This window comes from Mustela putorius, unplaced genomic scaffold (genome assembly GCF_011764305.1).
Source record: "Mustela putorius furo isolate JIRA1106 unplaced genomic scaffold, ASM1176430v1.1 tig00003845_pilon_pilon_pilon, whole genome shotgun sequence".
NCBI lineage: Eukaryota > Metazoa > Chordata > Mammalia > Carnivora > Mustelidae > Mustela > Mustela putorius.
In genome coordinates this window covers 152,591-178,140 of record NW_025421998.1, presented here as the reverse complement: position 1 = coordinate 178,140, position 25,550 = coordinate 152,591, and the positions used below count along the sequence as shown (strand labels likewise).

Genomic DNA, 25,550 nt, shown 5'->3' with positions numbered 1-25,550 from the left:
AAAATTGTATATGTTTAAGGTATACAACTTTATTTTTTGATATATGTACACATTGTGAAATAATCCTCCCAACCCAGCTAATTAACATATCCATCTCTTCAAATCGATACCTTTTTAAAAAATTATTGTTTTTGATGTGAGAAAACTCAGTATCTATATTTTGGCAAATTTCAAATCTGTAATACACTATTTTTACTTACAGTCACCATGCTGAATATTAATAGATCTCTAGGACTTGGTTAACTGAAACTTTATACCCCTTAACCAACATCTCCCTATTTCCCCTCCCCTTAAGCCCTGGCAACCACGATTCTACTCTCTACTGCCGTGATTTTTACTATTTTAGATTTCACATATAAGTGAGATCATTTGTTTTTTGTGTCTGGCTTAATTTACTTAGCATAAAAACTTCTGCACAACCAAGGAAACAATCAAGAGTATAAAGGCAACCTAAGGAATGGGAGAAAATATTTGCAAACATCTATCTGAAATATATAAGGAACTCACACAATGCAATAGCAAAAAAATAAAAATAAAAATAAAATATTTGGATTTAAAAACGGATAAGGGACCCACCTAGACAGTTCTCCAGAGAAGCCATACAGGTTGCTAACAGGCAAAGGAAAAAGTGCTCAGCACCACTAACCATTGAGGGACGTAAATCAGAATCACAGTGAACTCTCACATCACACCTGTTAGAAGGGCTATCATCAGAAAGACAAGAAATTGCAAGTGTTGGTTACAATTTCTTTTGATACACTGTTGATGGGAATGGAAATTGATAGAACTACTATGGAAAACAGTATGGGGTTTCCTCAAAAAATTAAAAATAGAACTACTTGATGATCCAACAATTCCACTTCTGGGTACTTATTTCAAGGAAATGAAATCACAAATGGTCACTGCAGCATTATTCATGAGGGACAATACATGGAAATAACCTAAGTGTCTGTCAGTGGATGAATGAGTGGCTCAGTTGGTTAGGCGGTTCATTCTATTAGGAGAGAAGTGCTCTGGTACTAAAATCAGAAAATGACATTAAAAAAAAAACACCCTATGGACTGATGTTCTTCATCAACACAAATGTAAAAGTGCTAGAGAAAGATTTAACAAACTGAATGAAAATATATATAAAAATGAATTGTATCATGATAACTGGTGTTTATCTCAGGAATGCATGATTAACATAACACATGAAAACTAATGAATGTAATTCATCATATTAACCACAACAAAAAAAACCTCACATGATCATCTTGATAGATGCAGAAAAAGTATTTGAAAAAATCCACATTCATTCCTGTTCAAACTCTCAACAAAGTAGGGAAAAAAGGCAAATTCCTCAACCTGATAAGAGTATCTATGAAAACCTACAGCTACCACCATGTTTAATAATGAAAGACTGGATGCTTTTCCCCTAATATCAAGACAAGGATGGCCGCCTCACCATTTCTATTCAGTAATACACTGGCAGCGCTAGACAGTAAAAATAAAATAAGCAGAAAAAAGAAATAAAAGGCATCCAGAATAAAAAGAAAAAGTAAAACCATCTTTATTCACAGAAGATATGATCACTTATACAAGAAAATCCATGAAAATCTATTTAAAAAGCTACACAGGAACTAATATAGAGGTTAAACAAGGTTGCAGGATATAGCATTAATACACAAAAATCAGTTGTATTTATATGTAATGGTATGAACAATCAGAAACTGAAATTTTAAAACTATGACTTACAATAGCACTAAAAATATGAAATACTTAGAGATATACCCAGATGAGAAGTACCTGTATACAGAATACTATAAAGCACAGCAAAGATAAATCAGAGAAGCCCTTAGTAAAGGGAGAGCTATACTGTATACACGTAATACAGTATAATTAAGATGTCAATGCTCCCAAAACTGATCTTCAGATTCAACGAAAGACCAACCAATATCTGTACTGGGTTGAATACTGTGCCCCATGCCCCCAAAATTCATGATCATAAGGAACCTGTGAATGTGATGTTATTTGACAAAAGAACCTTTGCAGATGCAATGAAATTAAGACACAGTCATACTGAATTAGGATGGGCCTTAATGCAATGACCAGTGAGCTTATGAGAACAGAGAAATTAGGACACACAGACACAAGGAGAATGCCATGTGAAGATACAGAGCACAGAGCACACAGACACACAGGGAAAATGCAGTGTGATGACCGAGGCAGAGACTGGAATAATGTTCTAGGTGCCATGGAACACCAAAGAGTGCCAGCAACCATTAGGAGAGAGAGGCAAGAAAAGATCCACCCAGACCTTCAGAAGAAGCATGGTCATGCTAATATCAGACTTGATCATGACCTTGACTGCGGATGTCTAGCCTCCAGAACTGTGAGACAATAAATGTCTGTTGGTATAGGCCACCCAGTTCATGGTTCTTTGTTAAAACAGTCTTAGGAATCTAATAAATTATCCCAGAAGGTGTTTTTGTAGAAACTTACATATTGATTCTAAAATTCATATGGAAATTCAAAGGATCTAGAATAGCCAAAACAACTCTGAAAAAGAATAACAAAGTTGAAGAACTAATCTTATCTAATTTCAAGACAGCTTTACAGAAAGTGGCAGTAATCAAGATAATATGGTACTGACATAAAAGATAGGCAAATGGGTCATTGGAAAAACCATAAAGTTTAGAAACAGAACCACACACATATGGATAACTAATATTCCACGAAAATATAAAGGCAATTTAGTAGAATAAGGACAGACTTTCCAACAATCACACATCATTAGTGAAGAAATAAACTTCAGCCCATACTTTAAACCACATTAAAAAATTAACTCAAAAATCGGTCAAAGACCCTAATGTAACACCTTATGCCATAAAACTTCTAGAAGAGAACACAGGAGACAATCTTTGTGTCCCTGGTTAGACAAGATTTTTTTAGACGAGACATGAAATGTCTAATTCTGGAAAAAGAAATACATGGACTCCACCAAAATAAAAACATTCTACTCTTCAAAAACTCTCTTCAAAATCCTGATAGATGTAGAAAAAGTATTTGAAAATGACAAGACAATTTGAATGACAAGGTAAGTCACCTACTGGGAATAAATATTTGTAAATCATATATCTGGTAAAAGACTTGCATCCAGAATATATAGAGATTCTCAAAACTCAATCAAAGAAATAAATACAACAGCAAAAGTTTTTCACAGACACCAGTGATGATACACTGGTTTCATAATGTCCTCCAAACTTATCCATGTCACAAATGGCAGGACTTACTCTTTTAAGGCTGAATATTCCACTGTGTATATACATATTTTTTTTAAGATTTTATTTATTTATCAGAGAGAGAGAGGGGGAGAGAGCGAGCACAGGCAGACAGAATGGCAGGCAGAGGCAGAGGGAGAAGCAGGCTGCCTGCTGAGCAAGGAGCCCGATGTGGGACTCGATCCCAGGACGCTGGGATCATGACCTGAGCTGAAGGCAGCTGCTTAACCAACTGAGCCACCCAGGCATCCCAAAAAGATTTGGGAAATATTCGCTCCTCTCCAGTTGTGTAGAATTGGTATTTTTTTCCCTTCCCTAATTCTTTGGTAGAATTCACCAGAGGAGCCATCTATGCCTGAGGAGTTTTTGTTTTGTTTTGTTTCTCTCTTAAAAATTTTTTTTTTATTTGAGTATAGTTGGCACACAATGTTACATAAGTTTCAGATGTACAACATAGTGATATGGCTTCTCTATATGTGTAAGTTTGTATTTCTCAAGAAATTTGCCTCTCTCATCTAAATTGTTAAATGTATTAGAATGAAGTGATTTATAATAAATACTTCCTTATTTTTCTTTTTTAATATGTGTGGTGATGTTCCCTCTTTCATTCCTGATATAGCTAATTTGTGTCCTCTCCTCCCCCCCCACCTTGATCAATCTGGCTAGAGGTTTATCAATTTTATCAGTCCTCTCAGGGAAACTTCCTTTTGGTTTTATTGATATTCTCTCTCTCACTCTCACTTTCTATTTTATTCATTTCCACTCTGATTTGCATAATTGTCCCCATTTCTATTTAGAATTTTATTTGCTGTGTGTATTTCCCCCGCTAGTTTGCAAGGTAGAAGCTGAAGTTACTGATTTGAGACCTTCCTTCTTTTCTTATATAGGGATTTAGTGCTATAAATTTCCCCTAAATACTGTTTTAGCAGCATCTCACAAATTTTGGTGTGTTTTCTTCATTCTTAATTCAATTCAAGATAATTTCTAATTTCCACTTTGATTTCTTCTTTTGGTTTCTTTTATCAGGTTATTTTTGTAATTTTGCCAATTCCAGAGATAATTCTCTCACTGATTGCAAACTTAATTCCACTGTTGTCAGAGAGCATACTTTGTGTGACTTGAATGTTTTTAAATTCATTGAGACCTGTTCATTGTTCCAGAATAGTGTCTATTATGTTCCATGTTCTGCATGCACTTGAGAAGAATATGTATTCTGCTATTATAATGGAATGTTTTGTAAATGAGGTCAAACTGGGTCTTGGTGTTTTCTGTATCTTCTATAACATTGAAGGTCTAGTGAAATCTCCCCTACAATATTGTGCATTCTTTTTTAAAAGATTTTATTTATTTATTTGACAGACATCACAAGTAGGCAGAGAGAGAGGGAAGCAGGCTCCCTGCCGAGCAATGTGGGGCTCGATCCCAGAACCCTGGGATCATGACCTGAGCCAAAGGCAGAGGCTTTAACCCACCGTGCCACTCAGGTGCCCCATATTGTGCATTTTGGAAATTCCCTTTTGCTGTTTTCTTGGTTCCTCATGTATCTTCATACTCTATGATTGAATGCATAAATATTAAGAATTAATGTCTTTTTGTATTATTTTGTATTAGGAAATGAACTTCTTTATCCCTAATAATGTTCTCTGATTTGAAATCTACTTTTCTTGACATTAGTATAACTATTTGAGCTGTCTTTTGGTTAGACTGGTATATTATATCTTTCTTCATCCTCTTACTTTTAACCTATTTGTGTCTCTATATTTGAAATCAGTTCTTAGAGGCAATTATCTATTGAGTCTTGCTTTCTTAGTCCAATCTAATAACCTCTGCTTTTCATTATATTATTAGACCAGTTTCATTCAAGGTAGTTATTCACATGGTGAAGATTAAACCTAGCACTTCAATATTTGTTTTCTATCATGCCATCTATTTTAGCCCCCTTCCTGCTTTCACTGCTCTCTTTTAAATTAATTGATTTTTTTATTACTCTTTTATTTTATTAGCTATAACTTGCTTTCTTATTTTAGTAGTTGCTTTACAGCTTGAAGTACATGTTTTAATTTATTACAGTCTACCTTCAAATAGTAGTACACAAATAGTGTACTATATATATATAGTACTACTATATATAGTACTATATATAGTACTACTATACCTGAAATGTACACCATTTCAGGTATAGTATTTCAGGTGTAATATAAGAAAATTCACAGTAATATATGTACATTTCCTCATTTCTGATTTTTCTACTATTTTTGTTATAGATTTTACTTTTTTCCCCCTGGATTTTACTTTTTAATGTAAAAATAACTTAATCTTTCTTATTTTTAAATTACTTTATGCTAGTCACCATACAGTACATCATTTGTTTTTGATGTAGTATTTCATGATTTATTGTTTGTGTATAACACCCAGTGCTCCATGCAATCTGTGCTCTCCTTAATACCCATCACAGGCTCACCCATCCCCCACCCCCTTCCATTTAAAAGCCTCAGTTTTGTTTCTTGGAGGCCATAGTCTTTCATGGTTCATCTCCCACTCTGATTTCTCTCCCTTCATTTATTTGTTCCTACTTCTAATGCCCTACATGTTATTCTTTATGTTTCATAAATAAGTGCAACTATATGATAATCGACTTTGTTTGACTTATTCCACTTAACATAATCTCCTCAAGTCCCATCCATGTCGATGCAGATGTTAGGTATTTATCCTTTCTGATAGCTGAGTAATATAAGATTGTGTGTATGGACCACATCTTCTTTATCCATTCATCTGTTGAAGGGCATCTTGGCTCTTTCCACAGTTTGGCTATTGTGGACATTGCTGCAATGAACATTGGGGTACAGATGGCCCTTCTTTTCACTACATCTGTATCTCTGGGGTCAATACCCTTTTGTGTAATTGCAGGGTCATAGGGTATTTCTGTTTTTCATTTTTTGAGGAACCTCTGCACTGCTTTCCAAAGTGGCTGTACCAGTTTGCATTCCCACCAACAGTGTAAGAGGGTTCCCCATTCTCCACATCCTCTCCAACACTTGTTGTTTCCTGTCCTGTTGATTCTGGCCATTCTAGCTGTTGTAAGGTAGTATCTCAATGTGGTTTTGATTTGACTTTCCCTGATGGCTAATGATGATGAACATTTTTTTCATGTGTCTGTTAGCCATTTGTATGTCTTCTTTAGAATGTCTACTGGTATGTCTGCTCAGGTCTTTGGCCCATTTTCTGACATAATTATCTGTTTTTTGGGTATTGAGTTTAAGAAGTTCTTTATAGATCTTGAGTATCAGCTCTTTGACTATAGTCTCATTCGCAAATATCTCCTCCCATTCTATGGGTTTCCTCTTTGTTTTTTTTTTTTATTTTCCTTTGCTGTGCTGAAGCTTTTTATCTTGATGAAGTCCCAAAAGTTCATTTTCACTTTCGTTTCCTTTGCCTTTGGAGATGTGTCTTGAAAGAAGTTGCTGTGGCTGATGTCAAAGAGGTTATTGCCTATGTTCTCTAGGATTTTGATGGTTTCCTAACTCACATTAATGTCTTTCATCCATTGAGACTTTATCTTTGTGAATGGTGTAAGAGAATGGTGGAGTTTCATTCTTCTGTATATAGCTGTCCAATATTCCCAACACCATTACTGAAGAGACTTTTTTCTTTTTTTTTTTTTTTAAAGATTTTATTTATTTATTTGACAGACAGAGATCACAAGTAGGCAGAGAGGCAGGCAGAGAGAGAGAGAGGAGGAAGCAGGCTCTCCGCGGAGCCGACAGCCCGATGCGGGGCTCGATCCCAGGACCCTGGGATCATGACCTGAGCCGAAGGCAGAGGCTTTAACCCACTGAACCACCCAGGCGCCCCTGAAGAGACTTTTTTCCACCGGATATTTTTTCCTGCTTTGTCAAAGATTAGTTGACCGCAGAGTTGAGAATTCATATCTGGGCTCTATATTTTGTTGCATTAGTCTATGTATCTGTTTTTGTGCCAGTACCATGATGTTTTGGTGGTCCCCAGCTTTGTTTTCTTTTTCAACATTTCCTTGGTGATTTGGGGTCTTTTATGCCCCTATAAAATTTAGAATTGTTTGTTCTGGCACTTTGAAAAATGCCCTTTGTATTTTGATGGGATGGCATTGAAATTATAGATTGCTCTAGGCAGCACAGACATTTTAACAATGTTTATTCTTCTGATCCATGAACGTGGGATGTTTTTTCATCTTTTTGTTTCTTCTTCAATTTCTTTCATGAGCGTTTTGTAGCTCTTAGAGTATAGATCCTTTACCTCTTTGGTTAGGTTTATTCCAAGGTATCCTATGATTCTTCATGCTAATGTAAATGGAATAGATTCTCCAATGTCTCTTTCTACAATTTCATTGTTAGTGTATAAGAAAGCAACTGATTTCTGTGCATTGACTTTGTATCCTGCCAAATTATTTGAATTGCTGGATGAGTTCTAATAATTTGGGAATGGAGACTTTTGGGTTTTCCACATATAATATGACATCATCTGCGAAGAGAGTTTGACCTCTTTGCCAACTTGAATACTTTTTATTTCTTTTTGTTGTCTGATTGCTGTTGCTAGGACTTCTAGTACTATGTTGAACAATAGTGGCAAGAGTGGGCATTCTTGTTGTGTTCCTGATCTCAATGAGAAAGCTCTTGGTTTTCCCCATGGAGAATGTTATTTGGTGTGGGGTTTTCATAGATGGAATTCATGGAATTGAAGAATATTCCCTCTATCCCTATATTCTTTTTTTTTATACCTTTTTTTTTTATTTTAATTTTTTATTTTTTATAAACATATATTTTTATCCCCAGGGGTACAGGTCTGTGAATCACCAGGTTTACACACTTCACAGCACTCACCAAATCACATACCCTCCCCAATGTCCATAATCCCACCCCCTTCTCCCAAACCCCCTCCCCCCAGCAACCCTCAGTTTGTTTTGTGAGGTTAAGAGTCACTTATGGTTTGTCTCCCTCCCAGTCCCATCTTGTTTCATTTATTCTTCTTCTACCCACTTAAGCCTCCATGTTGCATCACCACTTCCTCATATCAGGGAGATCATATGATAGTTGTCTTTCTCTGCTTGACTTATTTCGCTAAGCACGATACGCTCTAGTTCCATCCATGTTGTTGCAAATGGCAAGATTTCATTTCTTTTGATGGCTGCATAGTATTCCATTGTGTATATATACCACATCTTCTTGATCCATTCATCTGTTGATGGACATCTAGGTTCTTTCTATAGTTTGGCTATTGTGGACATTGCTGCTATAAACATTCGGGTGCATGTGCCCCTTTGGATCACTACATTTGTATCTTTAGGGTAAATACCCAATAGTGCAATTGCTGGGTCATAGGGCAGTTCTATTTTCAACATTTTGAGGAACCTCCATGCTGTTTTCCAGAGTGGCTGCACCAGCTTGCATTCCCACCAACAGTGTAGGAGGGTTCCCCTTTCTCCGCATCCTCGCCAGCATCTGTCATTTCCTGACTTGTTGATTTTAGCCATTCTGACTGGTGTGAGGTGATATCTCATTGTGGTTTTGATTTGTATTTCCCTGATGCCGAGTGATATGGAGCACTTTTTCATGTGTCTGTTGGCCATCTGGATGTCTTCTTTGCAGAAATGTCTGTTCATGTCCTCTGCCCATTTCTTGATTGGATTATTTGTTCTTTGGGTGTTGAGTTTGCTAAGTTCTTTATAGATTCTGGACACTAGTCCTTTATCTGATATGTCGTTTGCAAATATCTTCTCCCATTCTGTCAGTTGTCTTTTGATTTTGTGAACTGTTTCCTTTGCTGTGCAAAAGCTTTTGATCTTGATGAAATCCCAGTAGTTCATTTTTTCCCTTGCTTCCCTTGCCTTTGGCGATGTTCCTAGGAAGATGTTGCTGCGGCAGAGGTCGAAGAGGTTGCTGCCTGTGTTCTCCTCAAGGATTTTGATGGATTCCTTTCGTACATTGAGGTCCTTCATCCATTTTGAGTCTATTTTTGTGTGTGGTGTAAGGAAATGGTCCAATTTCATTTTTCTGCATGTGGCTGTCCAATTTTCCCAGCACCATTTATTGAAGAGGCTGTCTTTATTCCACTGGACATTCTTTCCTGCTTTGTCGAAGATTAGTTGACCATAGATTTGAGGGTCTATTTCTGGGCTCTCTATTCTGTTCCATTGATCTATGTGTCTGTTTTTGTGCCAGTACCATGCTGTCTTGATGATGACAGCTTTGTAATAGAGCTTGAAGTCCGGAATTGTGATGCCACCAACGTTGGCTTTCTTTTTCAATATCCCTTTGGCTATTCGAGGTCTTTTCTGGTTCCATATAAATTTTAGCATTATTTGTTCCATTCCTTTGAAAAAGATGGATGGTACTTTGATAGGAATTGCATTAAATGTGTAGATTGCTTTAGGTAGCATAGACATTTTCACAATATTTATTCTTCCAATCCAGGAGCATGGAACATTTTTCCATTTCTTTGTGTCTTCCTCAATTTCTTTCATGAGTACTTTATAGTTTTCTGAGTATAGATTCTGTGTCTCTTTGGTTAGGTTTATTCCTAGGTATCTTATGGTTTTGGTTGCAATTGTAAATGGGATTGACTCCTTAATATCTCTTTCTTCTGTCTTGTTGTTGGTGTAGAGAAATGCAACTGATTTCTGTGCATTGATTATATATCCTGACACTTTACTGAATTCCTGTATAAGTTCTAGCAGTTTTGGAGTGGAGTCTTTTGGGTTTTCCACATATAGTATCATATCATCTGCGAAGAGTGATAATTTGACTTCTTCTTTGCCGATTTGGATGCCTTTAATTTCCTTTTGTTGTCTGATTGCTGAGGCTAGGACCTCTAGTACGATGTTGAATAGCAGTGGTGATAATGGACATCCCTGCCGTTTTCCTGACCTTAGCGGAAAAGCTTTCAGTTTTTCTCCATTGAGAATGATATTTGTGGTGGGTTTTTCATAGATGGCTTTGATGATATTGCAGTCAATGTGATACAACACATCAATAAAAGAAAGAACATGAACCATATGATACTCTCAATAGATGCTGAAAAAGCATTTGACAAAGTACAACATCCCTTCCTGATCAAAACTCTTCAAAGTGTAGGGATAGAGGGCACATACCTCAATATCATCAAAGCCATCTATCCCTATATTCTTGAAGAGTTTTAATCAGGAATAGATGCTGTTTTTGTCAAATGCTTTTTCTGCATCAGTTGAGAGGTTAATGTGGTTCTTCTCTCTTCTCTTATTTATGTGTCCTATCACATTGACTGGTTTGTGAATGTTGAGCCACACTTGTATTCCAGGGATAAATCCAACCTGGTCATGGTGGATAATCCTTTTCAGGTACTGTTGGATCCTATTAGCTAAGATCTTGTTGAGAATTTTGGCATTATATTCATCAGGGATGTTGTTCTGAAATTCTCCTTTTTGTTGGGGTCCTTGACTGGTTTGAGATCAAGGTAATGCTGGCGTTATGAAAAGAGTCTGGAGGTTTTCCTTCTGTTTCTATTTTTTTGAAACAGCTTTAGGAGAACTCAAATTATTTCTTTTTTGAATGTCTGGTAGAATTCCCCAGGGAATCCATCAGGCCCTGGACTCTTGTTTTTTGGGAGGTTTTTGATCACTGCTCTAATCTCATTACTAGTTATTGGTCATTTTCTTTCTGTTTCAGTCTTGGAAGTTTATGGGTTACCAGGAATGTATCCATTTTATCTAGATTGCTTATTTTACTAGCATATAGCTGTTGATAATAATTTCTGATGATTGTTTCTATTTCCTTGATGTTAGTCATGATCTCACCCCTTTCATTCATAATTTTATTAATTTTGGTCCCTTCTCTTTTCTTTTGGATTACTCTGGCCAGTGGTTTATTGATCTTATTGATTCTTTCAAAGAACCAGCTTCTAGTTTTGTTGATGTGTTCTACTGTATCTCTGGTTTCTAATTCATTGATTTCTGCTCTAATCTTAATTATTTCCCTTCTTGTTCCCTTCTTGTTCATAATTTATTTTTGATTCTCCAGCTCTTTAAATATGTGAAGAGAGTTTGTATATTCAGGTTTTTTTCTTCTTTTTCTTTCTTTCTTTCTTTCTTTCTTTTTTTTTTTTTTTTAGTGAGTCGTGTTTGGCTATGTATTTCCCCCTTAGGACCGTATTTGCCATATCCCATAGGTTTTGCAATGATGTGTCTTTGTTTCTTTGTTTTCATTGGTTTCCATGAATTGATTATGTTCTTCTTTTATTTTCTGGTTTACCAAAACATTCTTGAGCAGGATGGTCTTTAGCTTCCAAGAGCTATCTTCTAGTCCTTTCTCTCTCCCTTCACCCCCACTCAGGGATCCCAGTAATTCTGACATTGTAATGTTTCATGGTGTTCATTTATTTCTCTAATTCTGTTTTCATGGTTTTTAAGCTGTTTGTTTCAGGCCTCCTCCTGCTCCTTCTTTTCTATTTATCTTCTAGATTGCTAATACGTTCTTCTGCTTCATTTATCCTACCTGTTAGAGTATCTAGATTAGATTGTATCTCATTGATAGCATTTTTAATTTCTGTCAGATATGCTCTCACTTCTTCCCTTCATCTATGTTGCCATTAATAGTGTCTCCAGCCTGACTGCGGTCTACTCTGAAGTCTATCTCTGACATATTGCGTGCATCCATATCCACTAGATCTACTGGAGAGGCCATTGTCTCTGGTTCTTTGTTGGGGGTTCCTCTTCCTCATCATTCTGTTGAGTTGTGGTTGAGAGGATGTACAGCTGAAAATATCAACTACTATCAGGGCAAGGTGCACCCCCTTGACTGATGATCCTCTGCCCCCATAGAGATCCAAATATGTGTAATTTACATATCTGACTGGTTTCATGGGTGTTGCCATGTTACTTTGTTATCTTTGTTTAAGCAGTCAATTATCTTTTAAGGAAATTTAAATAATAACTAAAGTCATATATTCTTACCTACATAGTTACTATTACTCATTCCTTTGGCGCTTGTCATTTCCTTGTATAGATCCATATTTCCATCTGGTATCACTTATTGTGGCTGAATAATGTCCTTCACATTAGTTGTAGTATGGATCTGATGGCAGTGAATTCTTTTTTTTTTGTCTGTGTATGAAAAAATAGTCATCTCATTGTTGTTTTCAAAAATATTTGCAAGGGGCACAGAATTCTAAGTTTCTTTCTCTCAGTACTTTAAGGATAGTGCCTCACCATCTTTTTGTTTGCATTATTCCTGGTGATAAATCTGCTATTAATCTCAGTCTTTTCCTCTGTGAAGTAATACATTCTTTTCCTCTGGCCAATTGTTTTGTTTTTTTTAAAGGTTTATTTATTTATTTGACAGACAGAGATCACAAATAGGCAGAGAGGCAGGCAGGGAGAGAGGAAGGGAAGCAGGCTCCCTGCTGAGCAGAGAGCCCGATGTGGGGCTTGATCCCAGGACCCTGAGATCATGACCTGAGCAGAAGGCAGAGTCTTTAACCCACTTAGCCACCCAGGTGCCCCTCCTCTGGCCAATTTTAAGAATTTCTCTTTAACATGGGTTTTGAGAAAGGTAGTCATGTTGTGCCCAGGTGCACTCCCTGTGTCTCCCGCCTTCCTTCACCAGTGGTTGCCCCAAAGCTTTTGCTTTTCATAGTGAGTGGCAGGATTACAAAAAAGCAAGTCAACCATGCAAGCCTATTTCAAGCCTTTGCTTGCATGACACTTACTAACAACCATTGGCCAAAGAATGACAGATGGTCATCCCCAAGGCAAGGGATAAGGAGGCCATGGCAAGTAGGCATAAAGATTATGGTCAAATGATATACCTGTACTGGAAGAAGTTCAGTATTTCAGACATAAGCTTAGATGTTCCTAGTGGAAGACACTTCATGAAATATAGTATAGAAGATTATTATAATTGGTAGGATTTTCCCATTGGATATTTTCCCCCTTTGGTTTATACATCTAGTCTTCTTTCTTAAGAGCACATTCTAGATCACCTCTTCTAGAATTTTTTTTAATATTTTATTTATTTATTTGACACAAAGAGATACAGAGTACAAGCAGGGTGAGCAAGAGGCAGGGGGAGAGCAAGAAGCAGATGCCCCACTGTGCAAGGAGCCGGAATGGGGCTCGATCCTAGGATCCTGGGTTCATGACCCAAGACAAAGGCAGACTCCCAACAGCCTGAGTCACCCAGGTGCCCTCACCTCTTCTAGACTTTTAATGGTAAAACAGTACTTAAGCTCTCGCTTACAAAAGCTTAAGAATGTTGGGACCATATCAGATCTATTCTGATGGCAACACAGGTAGAAGGAATGAGAGATTAGTTTTCTTTTATAATGTTAAGTGAAATTACATGTCACTGTGATTCAACATGTAATGACAGATTTGTCATTTTATAAGGGAATATTACATCACCAGGCAACTCCTTTTTTGTTCTTTTTGTAGTTCTACCCAACTACTCTTTGATATGAATGCCTTAAGGGTAACACTCAACAATTCAGGGTGCAAAACCAAATAGAATTTGAGTTTGAAGATGCCAACAGCACATTTTGAAGGCAGTCACACTGGTATTTTGGATATTTGAAGACGGTGGTTTTACACAGATATACTTAATTACCAATATAATTAATAACCATGTAGCTTCCATTTCCATTTAGAATATCTCCTATATAGTATATACAATGGATTCATTGTCTTTACTACTCACGGTATTCTTACTAGGTTGTATCACTCACATTTTATGCATGAAGAAATGGAGGCTCAAAGAAGGTGAACTAGAGGTACCTGGGTGGCTCAGTCAATTAAGCGTCTGCCTTCAGCTCAGTTCATGATCCCGGAGTCTTGGGATCGAGTTCTGCATCAGGCTTCCTGCTTAACCAGGAGCCTGCTTCTCTCTCTGTCCCTCTCCCTACTTGCTCTCTCTCTCTCTGAAATAAATAAACAAAATATTAAAAAAAAAAAAAAGAAAGAAAAGAAACTGAACTAATTGCCCAGAGAGACACAGCTAGCAAGTGGCAAAACTGGGTGTAAACCCAGATCCATCGCAAAGTCTAAGCATAGCTCCGTATAGTCTTTTCATCCCTGATGTCTAAATTCCCATCTGAAGTTCCTAAGGGGGATCCATTATGCTCATGGAGGATTAATGGACGTATTTGGAGGGGTTAACATTTTATGAAGCATTTCCAGACTGTCAGGAGTTCCTCTGCAGATTCTCAGGGTTGCCTGTTTGAGAGATGGGGAACCAGGTCCTAGTAGCAGTCTGGAATAGCATCGGAGTCCAGGGCATCCAGCTGTTTCAGTCCTGCCTCAACTGCACTGCAGCCGAGGGAACCAGGACAGTAGCTAAGCTCATTTAGCCCGTTGTCCTCATCCCCAGATGGAGAAATGATGCCGCTACCGCAGAATTTTCTAAGGATTAGATGATGAAAGTGAAATGAATACATTTGAGCACTCTAGGAAGGTAATTCTTTGAAGGCAATAACAGTGTTCTGGGGTTGTTAGCATTAGACGGCAGCAAAGTGTCCTAACCTGAGTTAATATTTATATGTATTAAGTTCTCAGAACAGTGTCTAGCACATTCAGAATGAATATTGGTGTTAACAGAATTTCACAAAAAATATGATTTGCATCAATATAAATGTTAGTGAAAAACAGAACTGATGCAGATTTGAATAGGGGCCAAAGGAATCTGTTGATAGTTTTGTGATTGTAATTATTAAAGAAACAGGGATATCAGAATAGCATTATCCTTGTGAAATTTTAAAAGTTTTTAAGAATAATTATGCTGCAAAATAGATAGCTCAAAACCTGTAGCATGATATCGAAACAGAATTTCTACTCCAGTGAGTATGGATACTAAAAAAAGTATTATCTTTTATATTTCAAAGTTTTACATACAGTTTTAAATTTTATGTCTGTGATTGATATTAATTACGCTTAATTTAGGCTGAGATTATGATAGAAGCATCATGAGACTGAGGCCCGTATGGCGCTTCTCACTCAGTGTGTAGTCTTCTTCTCTCCCTTCTCCTTCTGCCTCTCAACGTGTTCATGTGTGTGTACTTGCTCTCTCTCAAAGAAAACAAACAAACAAACAAATAAGATCTTTCTCTGAACATCCTTATTCTTTTTTTTTTTTAAAGATTTTATTTATTTATTTGAGAGAGAAAGGGAGAAGGAGAAGCAGGCCCCCCACTGAGCAGGGAGCCTGATGTGGGACTCCATCTCAGGACTTGAGATCATGACCTTAGCCAAAGGCAGACATTTAACTGACTGAGCCACCAGGTGCCTCTGAACATCCCTATTCTTACATGTGCTTTATTCATGATTGTGACCTTTCAATTACTAGGTAAAAGATGGTCAAAATTGAAGCTTATATCAAATATTAAACACATGTAACTTGATTCTGTGAAAACTGACCCAGTTCTATTCACCTTGGTAGTTTATGGAGACTTTATTTCAGCTCTACCCTTACTATGTAACTTGAGCCAGGGTTAGGCTAACTTCAAAGCCCATGTATTTTTTAATATCATGATAAGTGAACAAATATTAATGTTCACTATTGTAAATGTTTTGCTATTATCATAGCAGGACTCTTATCCTAGGTCTTATTTGTTTTACCTCTTTCTAAACCATGAATGTTATTTTCCAGCGACTGTTGGGAGACATGGTTCTTTCCCCATGTCTTCCCTTTCACCCTCCCTCCCTCATATACACAGTGGAGACCAACAGCATTATGGATGAAGAATGATCATACAATAATTAGATCAAGGGACAGGTCCCTCCAAGGGCATGAGGCAGGTGGATGTAGTCACAATAGACGGTGTCCCTTCCTTTTTACATATTGACTTCATAGGGGATATTATGGCGGTGGGCTACAGAATGGATCCAAGCCATCTGATCATCTGTAATTCTTGATCAGAGATTTCTGAACTAGCAAAGGGGAATCCTTGGATATTGGTGGCATCAGGATATACCTCTCAGACATTCTCTTCATTGGCTGGATTCAGACAGAAAGAGATCACAAGCAGGCAGAGAGGTGGAAGCAGGCTCCCTGCTGAGCCCAATGCAGGGCTCGATCCCAGAACCCTGCGTCATTGTGCTCATGAAGGGAAGTTAACTCTGGAAACTACGAGCCTGCTTTGGGGGTATTCAGTGGTGTTGAGGATCATACATGGATTATATCACAAAGTCTCACACTATTTTTTGTTTCATTTTAACAGAATGAAGTCCCTGAGGTAAAGAAAGAGGAGACATTGTTGGATCTGGACTTCGACCCTTTCAAGCCTGAGGTGGCCCCTCCAGGTTCTGCTGGAGTGACTCATTCCCCCATGTCGCAGGTATCTAGTGGCGGTTCTTGTGTTGGGGGTGCCATATCAGAACTTGAATAAGCTCTGTAAGGCAGCTGATGCCTGTCCAGGAACCTCGCCTATTGCAAGTGACTATTTACTTTTCTTTGGAGTTGACAAACATAATCCAATGGGAAGGAAGGGTAGAAAAAGGACCTTATGCATAGTTCATTCCAAAGCTCCCCCCACAATTAGCATTCTCTGTACATAGAGCTGGGATAGCCATGCATTCCAGTTTGCCCAGGAATCCTCCATCTCCGAGTAATTGTCAGTATTACTGTCAGTAATATTGTCAGTATTATTGTCAGTATTAGTTTGCCCTCAGAGTGGTCAGCTTTGAATAGTACATTTTCTGGCTTCTCTAAATGAAGCTCTTTGGGCTCTGGGCTTAATCTTACTGTTTTCTCCACTTTCCTTCCTTATGTTTTGTAGACTAAAGCATGTTAGAAATAACATTGAAATTATGCCCCAACAGAAATGCTTTCCAGTCTTGGTAGTTTTGAACTCGATGATGTTGTCCCCCTCCACATTCCAGAAGCTTCCCTCATATGATCTTGACTATGACCAGAGTTGGCCTTGCTTATCCAGCTTGTCCTTGCTCAGCATTTCCTCACCCTCAACATTTCCCTACTTCCATAGTGATCGCCACAGTGTTCTCCAGCAGAGGGATCTTGGAGGTGGGCTTGGTAATGACTTCTGGATGATTCTTCAGCAGTAGACATCCTTTACAATTGCCTATGCTCATGAAAGGAGGTTAACTCAAAATTTGGCTAAACAGAAATTTTTTAAATCCGTATTTTTGATGTGCTTAGAGGCTCACACTTAAATTTGGGCAAATCCAAAGATGCTAGAGTATATTTCAAATTAATTAATGAAGGTATATTAACAAACTAAATTTGAGAATTGAGACCTCACTCAATTTTTCAGTCTTGAAGTCTTCTGATACCTTACAGTTAAACCATAATAACCTTAGTATAAACCTTGATAAATAAGCTTCTCCTAATCCATGCTTTATTCCATAATGTGACTGGGTTTTTAAAGGCCTCCCTGTTTTAATATAGGAACACTAAAAATCTGAGATGTTAATAAAGCAAATAACTAGTATGCAGATCAGATACTAGCCTTAAAGATATTTTGCAAAAATGGGTCTCTTAGATAAATGTTTGGGAAAATTCTATTAACTCCCTTTTAAAAGGAGAGTCATAATATGCATTGGAATAGTAAAGCTTCCAAGATGTTCTACAATTAAAAGAAAAAACTGTGTGGACATGTTTAACTTAGAGTTTCCCAAATTTGACCACAGAAATCTGTTTTTTTTTTTAAGATTTTATTTATTTATTTGACAGACAGGGATCACAAGTAGCCAGAGACACAGGCAGAGAGGAGGAAGCAGGCCCCCTGCCGAGCAGAGAGCCTGATGTGGGGCTCGATCCCAGGACCCTGAGATCATGACCTGAGCCGAAGGCATAGGATTAACCCACTGAGCCACCCAGGCACCCCCAGAAATCTGTTTTAATGAAAGTTTATTAACAGTCATTGGAATGTACTCTAAGATATACTTTGGGAAATGCTAACATAATAATTGTCAGCAAGTTTTGAGGTTCTATGTTGGTGGCCAAGGAAAGCAGAAAGTGAATGCACATCTCATTCAGAATACTTCCCTGTCAGAGCTTCTTTGTTGTGCAGAATTCATGGGCCTTCCTCTGCCATGCTCTCCAGCATTCACTGCTCTAGTGGCAGAAGGCAGGTTTCTGCAGTTAATGCTGTTGGGGTCAGTGGATGAGATGCCACAGCATTTCTGTCTTTGAGTTTGAATCGAGAGAGAAGTCTCTTTTCTATCAACTTATGATTAAATAAATCCACAGATCATAGAACCCTGTGTAGATTTAGAACAAAGATTCTTTCAGAATTTAAAAAAAAAAAAAGACCCCAGTTAAACCTTCAAAAGTCTTTGGAAGAAAATGCATCATTGCAGTTAGGAAAAGCACTGCCCCTGGTCCCGGTGGCTCTAATTGAGTCAACTCATAGCAGCGTCATTCTGGGAGCGTCTCTAATCACATCTTCTTTTCACCAGGGACAGTCTTAGGCTGCAATAGCAAAAAGAACAGAGCCATTAGATTCTGCTGGCCTTTCTTCTCCTTCGCTCAGAATAATCTCCCTTACCCATCACCTGACCCAGAGTTTTAAATGAATGTTCTCACTGCTAGCACAACACCTCACCTGTGATCTCCAGAGTGTCCACAGGAGTTAACACACCCTTTCATGATCCTGAGGACTGATAAACATGCTGTTCCACATTGCTGCCTTCCTTTGGAGAAAATACCAGTGCTGTCTGCGTTATGCAAGAATATAGAGTAGCTTCTAGGGGCTATGATTCTTAAGGGCCCTGGAAGCAAGAAGAACCAAATCATCTGTATAATCAGGGAGTACATATTAATTTCAGGAGTCCACATGCAAATAACTATGGCTTTCCCTGCAGCTGTTCCAATCTCCTTTCTTAGTCATTGACAGGTGGTAGCTAACCCAGAGACCTGCCATGCTGCACAGAGAAGCTGGGTGGGCCGAACGGTCTGAGCAGACCCAGACTGGAGGATTGGTGGGTAGGGGGGTGGGCTCACTCAGAACCACAGAGCCCACATTCTGTAGTGCAGAATCCTAATGAGACCTCTGTGACCCCATCTGGAAACTCCCAGATTCTTAGCGTACCAGGCTTTCTAATTTGCCACTCATTTAGTGATTCAAAACTAGTGCATAAACAAGATCTGTTCCAGTCACAAAAACAAAGGCAGAAAAGGATGTGGCTTTGGCAGCAGTTCTCAGTCACAAAGGAAATGAGAAAGAGAGGTCTCCTTCACTTTCCCAAACACGCAGCAGAAATCACTTGAGCCATTTGGATCCATTCCCCAGGATCAATGAGCTTGATAATTAAAATGCCAGCAGTAAGTCTAATTCATCCATATGTCTTACGGAGCACCTGCTAATTTGCATGATTATCTCTTAGTTGAGCTGTGTTATCATCTAACTCAACGTATTGAAGAACTCTTTTTGTGGGGTTCATTTACCATCAAACTGATCATAATGCAACATTTTGAATATGGTGGTGGTAGGGGAAGGGGTAGTATTGGCAATGACTCAGATCTGCATGTCCCCAAAGATGTGAGAAACTCTAATATCTGGATACCTTGTACTTCATTTAACTGTGTGTGTGTGTATGGGGTTGTGTGTGTGCATGTGCGGGTATGCACACAAGTGCTAAAGTAAACCCATTCATCATGTTCCAGATACGGCTTTCAACTTGTAGAGCAAAAAGCAGATCGACTGGTTCTCTGGTGTCCAGTATGGTAGCCACAAGCCACTTTTCACTATCCAAATTCAAATTAAGTAAAATTATGTAAAATTTAAGATTCAGTTCTGTTACGCTGGTACATCTCAAGGGCCCGTAGCTACATGTGACTAGAGGCTGCCATGTTGGACAGCACAGACAGGGAGCATCAGCATCACCAGAGTTCTGTTGAACAGTGCTGTGCTCAGTGTTTCAGATGCTTTCCTTCAAGACATTTGGTCACTTAGTATTTTTTACATGTGTGGGATTTGCAGGCTAACCATATTTTTGTTTATCTCTTTTCAGACATTGCCCTGGGACCTATGGACGGTAAGAGTAATAAAAGCTTGTATTTTGATGTATCTGGATCCCCAGACATTTGGAAACCCTGTTATATATGTTATATTTATATAACCCTGTTATATTCACCTGTGGGGGGAAGAAGACCTAGACATTTCTAATGACAGTGTAGTGCCCTAGAGCAATCATCAGCTCCCTGATGGTTCCAAGCATTGCCAGCACCTGGAAACAATGGTGAGGAAAAGAGTGTCAGTGTGCCAGAGCCCTGGATAAGCAACAGTTTGGTGTTAGGCCCCTTTGTGCTTCTTCCTGTGGTTATCGGTGGCTACTGGAGGTGTTGTAGCAAAGACAGGGCACATTTTTTTGTTGATTTTAAATAGAACAGAAGAAATCATGGATGAGAAAATGTAAGGGGCAGGCTAATCTCCACCGGGAACTTCTTTTTGTATTATTATGATAATGAAGCTTCCTCAATAAGAATTAGAGCTTTAGAGCCAGGCAGACCTGGATTTGAGCCCAGACTCAACCTTTTATAACAATATGATTTTAAGCATTTATGGACTTGTCTTTCATCAGTCTCTGTATTTCTCATCTGTAAAATAAGGTTAAGGATGCCTATATAGAGGGTTGTGTGAGGATGAAGTAGATAGTATCTATAGAGTGCTTAGCCCCACATCCAGTAAAGATCAATAAAAGGTAGCCGTTACTAGTAATGGTGTGTATTCAGCTAATCTGATGGGTAAGGATGAGCACTTCCAGAAGTTAGAATTTGGGGAAAAGACGCGGAACAGAGCTTTGTGGTGGCAGCACCCATGTGGACTCAGAGGCTGACCACACCCATATGGAGACTCACATCACTCACGGGCGGGGCATTTGCCCTGTTTTGGAAAAGCTCTGGTCACATGGTCTTCAGAACTCAACTATTGAGTTTCATGATAACTTCTTTTTTAGTGAGACAGGAACAGGAAAGTTTTCTAGATCTAGCTATTCATGGGCCTAATCTTCTAAAGTGACATTGCTACTCTTGTAGCAGGGAGCAGAACACAAAGATGACTGCTCCCTTCCCTTCCATAGGAGTGTGTTTATACTGCACTACTTAGGATCCTTGAAGCATCATGGAAGGCTCTTGAGAGAACACCTAAAAAATGTTGATTGAAAACTTCTTTTATAGTGAGATGGCTTTGCTTGTGTAATCATAAAAAGGGATACATAGATATTTAAATTCTAGCCACATTTGAATTCTGTGTTAATGGTCTTCATGATCAAGAGGACATTGCTAATGTTTTGTTATTCCATTATTTCATATCTTTAGCTGAGGTTATAATACACTTGTTCCTAGCTAGGAATGGTATGGTGAGGAAGGAGGTATCATATAGAAGGATCATGGGTCCTTTCAGAGGACAAAACTGCTAAGAATAGTAGCAGGGAGCAAAGCTCTAGCTCCCTATACATAAATGCTGTTTCTTGATCTTCTCAGTCTCTCCATGTTGCTCGTTTGTGTGCAGATAATGCTTCTAGTCTGGGGGCGGGGTGGGGGAGAACATGGGGGAGTGGGGAGTACCAGATCATCCTCCATATAAACACTACCTCAGAGGCAGAAGCAAGAATGGGGTGAGTTTGGTAAAGATTTATTCTGATATTGTGTCAGAGCACATGATGTTGTGTACTTTTGTGGCTGCTGGGGCTTGGTCTTATTCTGGTGTTCTCGGGTTTGCTTATTTATTTGAAACTTTGCATTTCAAAGTCTGCTAAATCGGGAGTCTTATAATAGCCCTAAAACATTTTTGTTAACTAGAAAATGAGAGAGGCTTTCTTCATGTTTCAACTGTGTGGTCTTAAGCAGTATTGGCACAAAACTCATTCCAATCACAAAACAAGTTGTGAAATTTAATCTCAAACCAGTAGAAGCTGCAACTTTCAGGAGAGTATTGACTCTGGACAGCATGGGATTTTAATGTGCCAGAGAATTTGCTTCTTTTGACCCATTATTATTATTATTATTATTGATTATCTTTTTTTTTTTTTTAACTCATACAGACAAGCACTGATTTGGTACAGCCGGTAGGTAAATATCCAGAACATTCTGGATTTTTAAAAATATTTAATGTGTATTATATAATGAATATTACCTACAATGAGCTTTTTTTTTTTTTTTCTCATGGCATTGCTAATCGCAGACTTAACCTTAAGACAGTTAATTTAAATACTCTAGCTTTGTTTAACTGGTACTACTCTACTGAAGAGCTTTGCGTTTCTCATCAATTCTTACCATGATCTGTTTCATCTTCTGTTTTTTTTTTTTTCCTTTGCTATTCTGCATACTCTAAAGACTGACTCTTCAAAAAGTCTCTCCCTGTGTAACCTGATCATGGAGGAAACTCCAGACATTGGTTTGGCCAAAGAAATTCAAAGATCTCAAATTGACGTAGGTGCATTTATTTGGGGCCCTAATGGTAGTACAGAGAGTGTCAGCCAGGCAATTACCCAAGGTGGGTCTCAAGAAGGCTCTTTATGTCTCTCTGAAGCAGAGCAAGACATGGGATTATCCACTGGAATTGCTTCTTCTGCTGACTGGCACACTGTAGCTGAACAGGGTGAGCATATCATGGGGCCAGCCCCTCTGTGTGGAAATGAGCACCTGTACCCAAAGCCTGTGCCTGAGGCTGAATTTGTCACAGTGGCCTCTACGGAGATGGAGCAGCCTCATGACTTACCGGCCTCAGAGATGGCAGCCACAGAAACTGGTGGCCTGGTTAAAGAAAATCAAGAAGATGTTAAACAGTCAGAAGAAAAAGAAGAGAAAAAGAAGATAGAAGATTCTATGTGGGCAGGTGTGGAGACATGTGAAAAGGTAGACACTAGAGTTATTGATACCAAGGCACTAGAAGGTACAGAGGAGTTTGAGGAGAAAGCGTGTGAAAGTACAAGAGACAGGCTAGTAGGTCTTCTTAAGACACTGGGAAAGCAAAACCAGGAGGCCACAGCAGTTAGTGAAGAGGAAATGAAGAAAGATCTAAGAATTGGTTGTAAGGAAATTGAAAAGGCCAATGAAAAATATTTTGATAAGACTGATGTATTAGAAGAAGACCTAGAAAGAGTAGATACAGCAGCTAAATTTAGGGACAGAAGCCAAGGGCTAGATGAGGGGAATCAAGTAGTAATTCATAATTGTGAAATTATAGAGGGATCTGGAGCTAATCCCACCCATCACACAGATATTTTTAATCTGCATTTCCAGACTGATTCTGTATCTAATAGTGAAAATGAAAGCCCTGAGGGATGTGGTTTAGTTAGAAAAGACATAAGGAAAAATTTAATAGACTCTTCTAACCAGGATATAGTACATCACTCAGGACAAGGTGGTGTAGATGCTGAAGAAATTCAACATAAGGCTATGTTACATACTCCTAGGGTTGACAGGAATGAAAATCAGGCTGTTGTTTCATCATTAAAACATCAAGTGGCAGCTCATTCTAGGACAGAGTTTAATTATTCTCTGGAAAATAATGCAAACAGGAGAGATTGGTGTTTGCATAAGGCAGAAGACTCAATAATAGAGGGTTCTGAAAGTACAGCAACTGGGAACTGCAACCATACCCTTAATTTGCCAACGATTGTAAAAACAGACTCTTAGGCAACATATCCAGGTCAAATCTGGCAGCTGAGCTTGGATCCAGCAGTGAATAATATGGATATATTAGAATTCTCTGGTATACCAGATGGCCATGCCAGTTGGCTTGATCCTATTAACCACTGGCCTATCAGAGATACAGAAGTTTTAGATAATTGCTGGGAGCATTTTGATACAGTTGAAGGCAAGTTGGACTTAGCAGTGGATTTATGTGGGGAGCAAGCCATTGCTAACTGCTGGGAACAAAGTCAAGAGATAGCTAGACCCTTCATTCTGGGAACCTCCCACAATGTTAGCACCGAGAATTCTGCTAGTCCCCAAGACAGTGACATCAGCAACTCAGATTTATCTGAAGATGAAATTGCTAACCAGAGATATGGATTGTTGTACCAAGAAATAGAGCCTGATAAAGAAGAGGTACTTACCCCACTATGTAGTATAGACTAGCCAAAGACTTCTGTAGGTTCTGTTTTCCTAATGTTTCCCACCTACTTCATTATCCATCCATCACTGTCTTCTCTGAGGCTTGCCTCATCTCCTTGAAATCTGTGCAGACCAAACACAAATAGGTTGACAAAAAACAAAAGAACAAAAAACCAATTACAAAAGCAGGATCTTTGTGTTGGGAACTAATGAGTCTATTTTACCATCCCATTTATTGTTTATTCTATTTTCACTTTTACTGTTCAAACACTAAAAACAACTAAAAATATGTAGAACAGACTAATCTTCCTAGAGTGATTCTACAACAGTAAGAGCACATGATATGTTTCTACCCAGGTCCCCTGAAACTATAGACTCTCATAATAGCTTTCGATCCAAATGATGTATTAGAGAAATACTGAAGATACTTCTGGATTCTATCAGTGGCCTAAAAAAGGATCTACTTAACCCTTCGTGGCTTTTCTCTGGAATCATCTTCATCTCCATTGTGAAAGTGGACTTTGGTTAACACTGAGCCACACGCCAGTAAATATTATTATTTGTAAAAATAATCTTTTGTCAGCCTATTTAAATTAATACTGTATGGCCTTTTACATTTCCTAAACACTTTCATGCACAGCAACCTTTTGTATTATTTTAAAACATGTAGTGGTCTTCACTTTCCAACTTGTCTGGTGGACATTTACTGATCCCACAAAAACGATAAAACATAACATACTTTGATTTTCTTTCCTGTTTAGGCTTCTGGTAGTACATTTAATGGATTCACCCAGGTAAGAGATCGATTCGCTGGCACATTCTGTCTGCTGAAAATGATACAAATTGTTAAAATATGGACCTCAGTGTCACTAGAAGAGCGTGATGTTGAAGCATGTCAGTGCAAAACTTGACCCTATGACTTCCAATTTCAGTAATGGAAACAGTAATAGTGGCAACGTTGTAGGATTGTTGTGAAGAGTCAGTGAGACATGCTTGCGGAGCACTTTGCCTAGTAGCACCTACTAAGTGCTTCCCAGCTGTAGTAGCTATTAAAATTGTTAGCTCTGTCGTGGAATAAGGCTGATTCCTCTACTAGAAATGAGAAGTTCTCCTGACTTGAGAGAGCCACTAGATTCAGCTGTTGGAAGAAAGGAGGTGGGATTGTTTTGAACCAATGAGATGGGTCCTTAGAAAGTAGAAATGGTTTTTAGGATCCTCCTTATTCAGATTAATATAAGAGCCCTACTACTTTGAACCTTACCTCTTCAGT

The 25,550-nt window shown here is 38.4% G+C and overlaps 2 protein-coding genes across 3 annotated transcripts in view; both read left to right on the top strand.

The window, feature by feature from the left end:
- LOC101675761 (amphiphysin) overlaps positions 1 to 25,550 on the top strand; it is a 254,072-nt gene that overhangs the window by 188,444 nt on the left and 40,078 nt on the right. For both annotated transcript variants that reach the window (XM_045089525.1, XM_045089524.1), the window contains exons 12-15: positions 16,479 to 16,595; positions 20,233 to 20,256; positions 22,264 to 22,287; positions 25,042 to 25,074. In XM_045089525.1, the coding sequence (XP_044945460.1) occupies positions 16,479 to 16,595; positions 20,233 to 20,256; positions 22,264 to 22,287; positions 25,042 to 25,074 (198 nt within the window). The remainder of the gene's footprint in view (positions 1 to 16,478; positions 16,596 to 20,232; positions 20,257 to 22,263; positions 22,288 to 25,041; positions 25,075 to 25,550) is intronic.
- On the top strand, positions 22,297 to 25,033 carry LOC106006425. The gene is given in 1 exon segment (XM_013059247.2): positions 22,297 to 25,033. A coding segment is annotated over 1 exon segment (1,710 nt). The 5' UTR covers positions 22,297 to 22,594; the 3' UTR covers positions 24,305 to 25,033.